This window comes from Aquarana catesbeiana, linkage group LG07 (genome assembly GCF_042186555.1).
Source record: "Aquarana catesbeiana isolate 2022-GZ linkage group LG07, ASM4218655v1, whole genome shotgun sequence".
Classification (NCBI taxonomy): Eukaryota; Metazoa; Chordata; class Amphibia; order Anura; family Ranidae; genus Aquarana; species Aquarana catesbeiana.
Window position 1 is genome coordinate 346,617,074 of NC_133330.1, and position 9,738 is coordinate 346,626,811.

The following is a 9,738-nucleotide window of genomic DNA, read 5'->3' on the forward strand; positions in this document are numbered from 1 at the left end:
TATGATCTTTTGTATAATTAATATTAACTTATTATTATTATTATTATTATTATTATTATTTATAGTTGTTATTAGTTGTTGCAGTATTTATGAATAATAATAATAATATTATACATGAATAATAATTAAAATAATGTATTGTTATTATATGTAACAATACTAATATTTTTGTGTAATAATAATAATTATTATTATCATTATCAGACCTAATTTATACATCATAATAATATTATTATAATTATTATTATTTATGTATAATTACATTGCATATTATCCTATTTTTTAATATTATTTTTGTATAATTATTAACATTATTATTAACATAATTTTTTATTATTAGTATTATTTATACATGTATTTAGTAGTAGTAGTTGCAATATTTAATAATAATTATTAGTATTATTATTATTATACATAAAAGTAAAAATTCTTCCACTTATTAAATTATTTTAATAACATCAATATCGGCGTCACGTTTCAAATACTGCTGACTTGGCGTGTTCTGAATGTTCTGAGGTTGGCGGAGAATAAATTCTCGGTACTGGTCACATTAATAATCGGCGCAGTGTTGTAGTGGAGTGTAATATATCTGACCGAACATTTCTGAAATAATCGCAGAGGTCGCTCACAGGGGAGGCGGGAAGTTTTAGAATGAGATATATATATATACACACACAGAGGAGAGGCATGACCCCCCCCCCGGCGCACGGCTGGACGCACACGGAGCGGCATACAAAGGTCCCGCAAGGTTGACTTGCGATCCCCTTTATGATGGACGGAGGTCACAGGTCAATTACTTCAAAGGTCACAGGTCATCCTGCAGGTGTGGCTTCCTCCTGCCATTCCGGTCTCCTCTCACATTACAGATGGCAGCACCCGACATTTATAATCGATTCAGAAAGACACCACAGGCTCTGATTGGCTGGAGACCGAACACGCAGAGCGTTTCCTCCATCTCTAGACAGATGTCCTTCCTGGGTGGTGCGATCATCTGAGTGCGGGGGAGGGGAAGGACCCGAGAACAATGCAGATTGCAAAAGTTTTCCAAAAAAAAAAAAAGAATCTTTCCGAATCATTCCCCAAATATTCCAATTCTCTATAAAACTTCCAGATTCACCGCGCCCCGTACATTATATACACCGAATATATTCTATAGGGGGACGTGCAATAATGTATGACAGTTATAATATATCCACCCACCAGCCCCTTTATTAGGTCCCCCTTGCTAGTAGCGGGTTGGACCCCCTTTATTAGGTCCCCTTGCTAGTAGCGGGTTGGACCCCCTTTATTAGGTCCCCCTTGCTAGTATCGGGTTGGACCCCCTTTATTAGGTCCCCCTTGCTAGTAGCGGGTTGGACCCCCTTTATTAGGTCCCCCTTGCTAGTAGCGGGTTGGACCCCCTTTATTAGGTCCCCCTTGCTAGTAGCGGGTTGGACCCCCTTTATTAGGTCCCCCTTGCTAGTAGTGGGTTGGACCCCCTTTATTAGGTCCCCCTTGCTAGTAGTGGGTTGGACCCCCTTTATTAGGTCCCCCTTGCTAGTAGCGGGTTGGGCCCCCTTTATTAGGTCCCCCTTGCTAGTAGTGGGTTGGACCCCCTTTATTAGGTCCCCCTTGCTAGTAGTGGGTTGGACCCCCTTTATTAGGTCCCCCTTGCTAGTAGTGGGTTGGACCCCCTTTATTAGGTCCCCCTTGCTAGTATCGGGTTGGACCCCCTTTATTAGGTCCCCCTTGCTAGTAGTGGGTTGGACCCCCTTTATTAGGTCCCCCTTGCTAGTAGTGAGTTGGACCCCTTTTATTAGATCCCCCTTGCTAGTAGCGGGTTGGACCCCCTTTATTAGGTCCCCCTTGCTAGTAGTGGGTTGGACCCCCTTTATTAGGTCCCCCTTGCTAGTAGCGGGTTTGACCCCCTTTATTAGGTCCCCCTTGCTAGTAGTGGGTTGGACCCCCTTTATTAGGTCCCCCTTGCTAGTAGTGAGTTGGACCCCTTTTATTAGATCCCCCTTGCTAGTAGCGGGTTGGACCCCCTTTATTAGGTCCCCCTTGCTAGTAGTGGGTTGGACCCCCTTTATTAGGTCCCCCTTGCTAGTAGTGAGTTGGACCCCCTTTATTAGATCCCCCTTGCTAGTAGCGGGTTGGACCCCCTTTATTAGATCCCCCTTGCTAGTAGCGGGTTGGACCCCCTTTATTGGGTCCCCCTTGCTAGTAGCGGGTTGGACCCCCTTTATTAGGTCCCCCTTGCTAGTAGCGGGTTGGACCCCCTTTATTAGGTCCCCCTTGCTAGTAGTGGGTTGGACCCCCTTTATTAGATCCCCCTTGCTAGTAGCGGGTTGGACCCCCTTTAGTAGGTCCCCCTTGCTAGTATCGGGTTGGACCCCCTTTATTAGGTCCCCCTTGCTAGTAGCGGGTTGGACCCCCTTTATTAGGTCCCCCTTGCTAGTAGTGGGTTGGACCCCCTTTATTAGGTCCCCCTTGCTAGTATCGGGTTGGACCCCCTTTATTAGGTCCTCGCTAGTAATGGGTTGGACCCCCTTTATTAGGTCCCCCTTGCTAGTAGCGGGTTGGACCCCCTTTATTAGGTCCCCCTTGCTAGTAGCGGGTTGGACCCCCTTTATTAGGTCCCCCTTGCTAGTAGCGGGTTGGACCCCCTTTATTAGGTCCTCGCTAGTAGTGGGTTGGACCCCCTTTATTAGGTCCCCCTTGCTAGTAGCGGGTTGGACCCCCTTTATTAGGTCCCCCTTGCTAGTAGTGGGTTGGACCCCCTTTATTAGGTCCCCCTTGCTAGTATCGGGTTGGACCCCCTTTATTAGGTCCCCCTTGCTAGTAGTGGGCTGGACCCCCTTTATTAGGTCCCCCTTGCTAGTAGCGGGTTGGACCCCCTTTATTAGGTCCTCGCTAGTAGTGGGTTGGACCCCCTTTATTAGGTCCCCCTTGCTAGTAGTGGGTTGGACCCCCTTTATTAGATCCCCCTTGCTAGTAGTGGGTTGGACCCCCTTTATTAGGTCCCCCTTGCTAGTAGCGGGTTGGACCCCCTTTATTAGGTCCCCCTTGCTAGTAGCGGGTTGGACCCCCTTTATTAGGTCCTCGCTAGTAGTGGGTTGGACCCCCTTTATTAGGTCCCCCTTGCTAGTATCGGGTTGGACCCCCTTTATTAGGTCCCCCTTGCTAGTATCGGGTTGGACCCCCTTTATTAGGTCCCCCTTGCTAGTAGTGGGTTGGACCCCCTTTATTAGGTCCTCGCTAGTAGTGGGTTGGACCCCCTTTATTAGGTCCCCCTTGCTAGTAGTGGGTTGGACCCCCTTTATTAGGTCCTCGCTAGTAGTGGGTTGGACCCCCTTTATTAGGTCCCCCTTGCTAGTAGTGGGTTGGACCCCCTTTATTAGGTCCTCGCTAGTAGTGGGTTGGACCCCCTTTATTAGGTCCCCCTTGCTAGTATCGGCTTGGACCCCCTTTATTAGGTCCCCCTTGCTAGTAGCGGGTTGGACCCCCTTTATTAGGTCCCCCTTGCTAGTAGCGGGTTGGACCCCCTTTATTAGGTCCCCCTTGCTAGTAGCGGGTTGGACCCCCTTTATTAGGTCCCCCTTGCTAGTAGCGGGTTGGACCCCCTTTATTAGGTCCTCGCTAGTAGTGGGTTGGACCCCCTTTATTAGGTCCCCCTTGCTAGTATCGGGTTGGACCCCCTTTATTAGGTCCCCCTTGCTAGTAGTGGGTTGGACCCCCTTTATTAGGTCCTCGCTAGTAGTGGGTTGGACCCCCTTTATTAGGTCCCCCTTGCTAGTAGTGGGTTGGACCCCCTTTATTAGGTCCTCGCTAGTAGTGGGTTGGACCCCCTTTATTAGGTCCCCCTTGCTAGTATCGGCTTGGACCCCCTTTATTAGGTCCCCCTTGCTAGTAGCGGGTTGGACCCCCTTTATTAGGTCCCCCTTGCTAGTAGCGGGTTGGACCCCCTTTATTAGGTCCCCCTTGCTAGTAGCGGGTTGGACCCCCTTTATTAGGTCCCCCTTGCTAGTAGCGGGTTGGACCCCCTTTATTAGGTCCCCCTTGCTAGTAGCGGGTTGGACCCCCTTTATTAGGTCCCCCTTGCTAGTAGCGGGTTGGACCCCCTTTATTAAGTCCCCCTTGCTAGTAGCGGGTTGGACCCCCTTTATTAGGTCCCCCTTGCTAGTAGCGGGTTGGACCCCCTTTGGCCTTCATTCTTGGTGGCATAGATACAACAAGGCATTTTCCTCCACACAACTGCCGCTCACTGGATATTTTCTCTTTTTCCCACCATTCCCTGTAATCCTGAGAGATGGTTGTGTGTGAAAATCCCAGAAATCCTCAGACCGGCCCGTCTGCCACCAACCACAATGCCACGTTCAAAGTCACTGACATCCCCTTTCTTCCCCATTCTGATGCAGCAAGTCGTCTTCTCCATGTCTAGAGGCCTAAATGCGTTGAGTTGCTGCCATGTGATTGGCTGATTAGCAGTTTGTGTTACCGAGCCATTGTACAGGTGTACCTAATAAAGTGTCCGGTGAGTGGATATAGACCTCCTCCCGGCTGGCAGAGTCTGGAGAATCGCTGGATTTTCCTGTCTTGTTGGGAATTCCCGGATGGTGTCGGAATTCTTCCACTTGCACAAGGCTCTGGTGATCTCATGTATATTCCCTCGTGTTTATAAATTCCGGGGAGATCACATTCCACAGAGCCCGATAACGTTCCCCTTCCACTCTCCGGGATTAGTCAATGAATGTTAATTAGGTGTTAGGAAGATGAAAACTCCGATAAACAGAATTCTGCGGGAATTTGGAGGAAAGCGCAGAGAGCTTCCAGTTTTTCCATAATCCCCAGTGATCGGGAGGATGGAGCTGGTCTTGGCAGGAGGTTAATGTTGTATTATGGCTGCTGTCTCTGCTGACTTCCCATAAATCCCTATCATTGCAGACCCAAAGCGTGGAGATGGCTGTGGAGGAAGCCCGGGTCTTGAATGGCCCCTGGGTATGCCTGGCCAAACTTTTCTCAATCAGGGTGCTTGGTAGACCATCCAAAGGATAGGTGGGGCAAGCTGCTGGACTAAGAACTCCAACCAATACAGATGGAAGTCCTTAGATCTCCAACCAATACAAGCAGAAGTCATTAGATCCCTAGTTGATAAAAATAGGAGTCTCAAGATACACAAGAAATTCCTTGGAACCCCAACCAATGCAAATAGAAGTCCTTAGAACCCCAACCGATACAAACAGAAGTTCTTAGATCTCCAGCTGATACAAATAGAAGTCCTTGGCTCAGCCCGATGGCTTAGGTTCAGCTGCACGCTATAAAATGGAGCCCATCCTAAAATATAGAGGTCACCTGAATTGTGTAATCTAAGTATAATTGAATCCTGTACAGGGGCCCTGATTGAGGGGGATTGTTTTGGCCCCTGAAACGCGTTGGCTGCCTTTGGGTGCTCCTTGTTGGCCCCGTTATACATGGTAGGCCATCCACAATTGATTGGGCCTCTGAAGGCAGTTGACCAGGGTTGGCCAGGGTCCAGTGGGCTCTTTACAACCATAGACACTTACAGTACTGGGTTTGGTGAACTATTGATGGATGGCACCATATTGGGTGCTTTGGTGAGCTACTATTGACTGGCACCACCAGAGTGCCATTGAGCACCCCATCCTCAAGCAGTAGCACCAGAATTTGTGCCGTCAATCCTCATCTGACACAAATACTGGGAGCCCTTCAACTGGCAGTGAGACAGGAGAGACGTGTCACTACCAAATCATGTAAGACAGGTTCTTTTCTGTAACTACTGCCTGAGGAAGGGGTCCTCAGTGGCCCCAAAACATTGCACCGTGGTGGTCTGTCACAAATGACCACATTTTTGGTATTCTACACGGTGTGTTGGTGAGACTTCACCTTTTTTGGACCTCTTTGGTGGTGCCATCCATCAGTCGTTCACCAAAGTACTCACCATGGTAAAGGTTTATGGCTGTAAGGGGTGCATTGTATTTTATAGAGGCCATCTGAACCCTGTCGCCAACTGCCCTTGAGGCCTGATCAGCATACTGAGCCAAACGGCCCCACTCTGGCACTATACAAAAGGCTAACCAAAAATAGACACATATGTTCCAAAATACTTAGTTGTCTGGGGGAATTCTAAGTTGGTTTATACTTCATGAACTATTTGATGCTGTCTCATCCTCAATCCATAGTGAGCACCTCCCCTGTTTTGTTGCAGGTACCCCCGGATTCACATCAAGATGGGCATGGTGGACGCACACCTGTACTGCCTGCGCAAATATGTGGTGGACTACCTCATGGCCAATGAGTACGTAATCTCCGCTGAACAATGTTTGCATCTATACTGGTCATATAATGGAGCTGTGAGAAAAAAAAGTTTTTGTTTAATTTTTGTTACATTATTTTATTAATACCGTAATTAGATCTGACATTTACAGTATTAAATAGATGAGTATTGCCTCCTTCAGGCTGCATTGGCATCTGAAGGCTTGTTTTCTGCATGTGATCATTATATCATAGATGGCTAATGACCACCTGATCAGGAACCACTCTGGGGGCTCTCAGAGGGAAGGCGTAATATTAATCTATCCCCAGCATGGCGCATGGTGCTGAGGAACATTAATAGGCAGATTGCGGCCAGGAAGGGTTAAAGGATTGCTGCAAACCAGTTGATGCTGAAACTTTAAACCCTTGAGACCACGTCTTCTATCTCTGAGACTTTTTTTTTAGGTTCCTTCCCAATTCTGTACACTTGTCATGCCCATGTCAGTGGGTTCCCACCATCCCTTCTCTGAGTTTCCGAGACTATACACCCGCTGTGCCCATTATGAGGGGTTCCCACCATCCCTGTGCTGAGTTCCCGGGTCTGTACACCCGCTGTGCCCATTATGAGGGGTTCTCACCATCCCTGTGCTGAGTTCCCGGGTCTGAACACCCGCTGTGCCCATTATGAGGGGTTCCCACCATCCCTGTGCTGAGTTCCCGGGTCTGTACACCCGCTGTGCCCATTATGAGGGGTTCCCACCATCCCTGTGCTGAGTTCCCGGGTCTGTACACCCGCTGTGCCCATTATGAGGGGTTCCACTATCCCTGTGCTGAGTTCCCGGGTCTGTACACCCGCTGTGCCCATTATGAGGGGTTCTCACCATCCCTGTGCTGAGTTCCCGGGTCTGTACACCCGCTGTGCCCATTATGAGGGGTTCTCACCATCCCTGTGCTGAGTTCCCGGGTCTGTACACCCGCTGTGCCCATTATGAGGGGTTTCCACCATCCCTGTGCTGAGTTCCCGGGTCTGTACACCCGCTGTGCCCATTATGAGGGGTTCCCACCATCCCTGTGCTGAGTTCCCGGGTCTGTACACCCGCTGTGCCCATTATGAGGGGTTCCCACCATCCCTGTGCTGAGTTCTCAGGTCTGTACACCCGCTGTGCCCATTATGAGGGGTTCCCATCATCCCTGTGCTGAGTTCCCGGGTCTGTACACCCGCTGTGCCCATTATGAGGGGTTCCACCATCCCTGTGCTGAGTTCCCGGGTCTGTACACCCGCTGTGCCCATTAAGAGGGGTGCCCACCATCCCTGTGCTGAGTTCCCGGGTCTGTACACCCGCTGTGCCCATTATGAGGGGTTCCCACCATCCCTGTGCTGAGTTCCCGGGTCTGTACACCCACTGTGCCCATTATGAGGGGTTCCCACCATCCCTGTGCTGAGTTCCCGGGTCTGTACACCCGCTGTGCCCATTATGAGGGGTTCCTGCCATGCTTGCTGGGTTTATTATTTATATGATGGCGAATGTAATGGGGGGGGGGGGGGGGGTCTGATCTCTCAGAATGGGTGGGAAGACAGAAGCTGTCGGGGGAGGGGGGGGATCTGGTCTCTAAGTGATATCGGTAGCCATTGGATAATGATACCAGTTAGACGTCGTCTCTAATTGAAATATCTCTATTTGTGTATTTGTGTTGAGTTTTTACCTCTTTTCGTTCCTCTGCAGCTTCTTCTCCTCCATCCGACGGGAGTTGGTACCTTACCTGGTCCGTAAACAGTTCTCCTCACATAAGAAGGTGGAACAGGATTTGGACAAAGAGACCCGAGCGAAGGGTGAGGAACCGGTATAAATTAATGTCCACCACCGTCATCGTTCTCTCATATCCGCTCCTAGATCAGACCATCCTTGTCCGGGGGCCTTTCCCTAATGTCACCCCGCCGCTCCTCTATGTAAGGATGTGGTGGGCCAGAAAAGATAGATGCACACACAGTATATATACAGTATCTCACAAAAGTCAGTAGACCCCTAAGTGAAAATGTCCAAATTGGGCCCAAAGTGTCAATATTTTGTGTGGCCACCATTATTTTCCAGCACTGCCTTAACCCTCTTGGACATGGAGGTCACCAGAGCTTCACAGGTTGTCACTGGAGTCCTCTTCCCCTCCTCCATGATGACATCACAGGGCTGGTGGATGTTAGAGACCTTGCGCTCCTCCACCTTCCGTTTGAGGATGTCCCACAGATGATCAGTAGGGTTTAGGTCTGGAGACATGCTTGGCCAGTCCATCACCTTTACCCTCAGCTTCTTTAGCAAGGCAGTGGTGGTCTTGGAGGTGTGTTTGGGGTGGTTATCATGTTGGAATACTACCCTGCGGTCCAGTCTCTGAAGGGAGGGGATCATGCTCTGCTTCAGTATATCACAGTACATGTTGGCATTCATGGTTCCCTCAATGATCTGTAGCCCCCCAGTGCCGGCAGCACTCAGGCCCAGACCATGACACTCCCACCACCATGCTTGACTGTAGACAAGACACACTTGTCTTTGTCCTCCTCACCTGATGGGGGTCCTCTGATGTGATGGAGGCCCTGATGTGATGGGGGGCTTCTGACATGAAGGGGGGGTCTCTGATGTGAACAGTGAACAGTAGAGGTTCAGACATTTGTCTGGGGGGTGGGGTGTAGTACAGGGAGTGGCTATAATAAAGATGGTGGCCATGCAGTTCAGTGTCTTCCTAAGCCATAGAGAAATGGGTGTGAAGGGGAATGTTCTGACAGATTACCGGTACCACTCGTAGGTTCTGCTGCTAACATTCCTGTGTTCTCTGCTCTGTTCCCCCCTGACAGACATCTACAGCTTTATACCCCACGATGAGCTCCTCGAAACAGCGCTGAGTAAATCGAGTTGGAACGACCACCGCGGTGACATGCGGGAACCTTACCACGGCAGCCGCCTGCGCTGCTACGTCCACGTGGCCCAGAATGAGCTGTGCTGCAGAGTGAACAGCCTGGGGATGTACATTGAGGCCAACAAGCAGGTGGGTTCCCGGTACGGGGTTGTCTTCTCATCGGTGTCGGCCGTATCATGCATATCTGTGAGGGAGGGACTTTTGAAGCGGAAATCTGGTCAGAAATAACGCACCTTTGATGTAGACAAGCAGCCATTAGTAATTCTGTAAAGGTCCCATTACCGGGCTCTCCCACGCGTCCCTGTTCTGCCTGTCGAGCCCCCGATCACTCGTGGCTGGCGGTCATGAGCATCGGCACCCCCGCTGTGCAGCGCACGCACGCCTGCTATCCCGCTTAAAGGGAACGACGTACAGCTACATCGGTTCGTGGGATCCTGCCGCAGTATGAAGGCGGCTGGTCGGCGAGTGGTTAATGTTAAGTTTCCCAAGTCTAATTTTAATTCCGTCCTCTGTTAACCATGTAGGTGCTTCCTGTGTTGTGTCATGAGGATAAACACTGCAGTTTTGGTTACTGAAGCCCCC

At 49.8% G+C, this 9,738-nt stretch overlaps 1 protein-coding gene across 1 annotated transcript in view; it reads left to right on the forward strand.

Moving 5' to 3' along the window:
• The window catches only part of EIF2B3 (eukaryotic translation initiation factor 2B subunit gamma), a gene marked incomplete in the record, with an annotated part of 35,051 nt that overhangs the window by 20,464 nt on the left and 4,849 nt on the right, over positions 1 to 9,738 (forward strand). Inside the window, 3 exon segments of the mRNA XM_073591503.1 lie at positions 6,206 to 6,295; positions 7,977 to 8,083; positions 9,095 to 9,285. Coding sequence (XP_073447604.1) covers positions 6,206 to 6,295; positions 7,977 to 8,083; positions 9,095 to 9,285 — 388 coding nt within the window.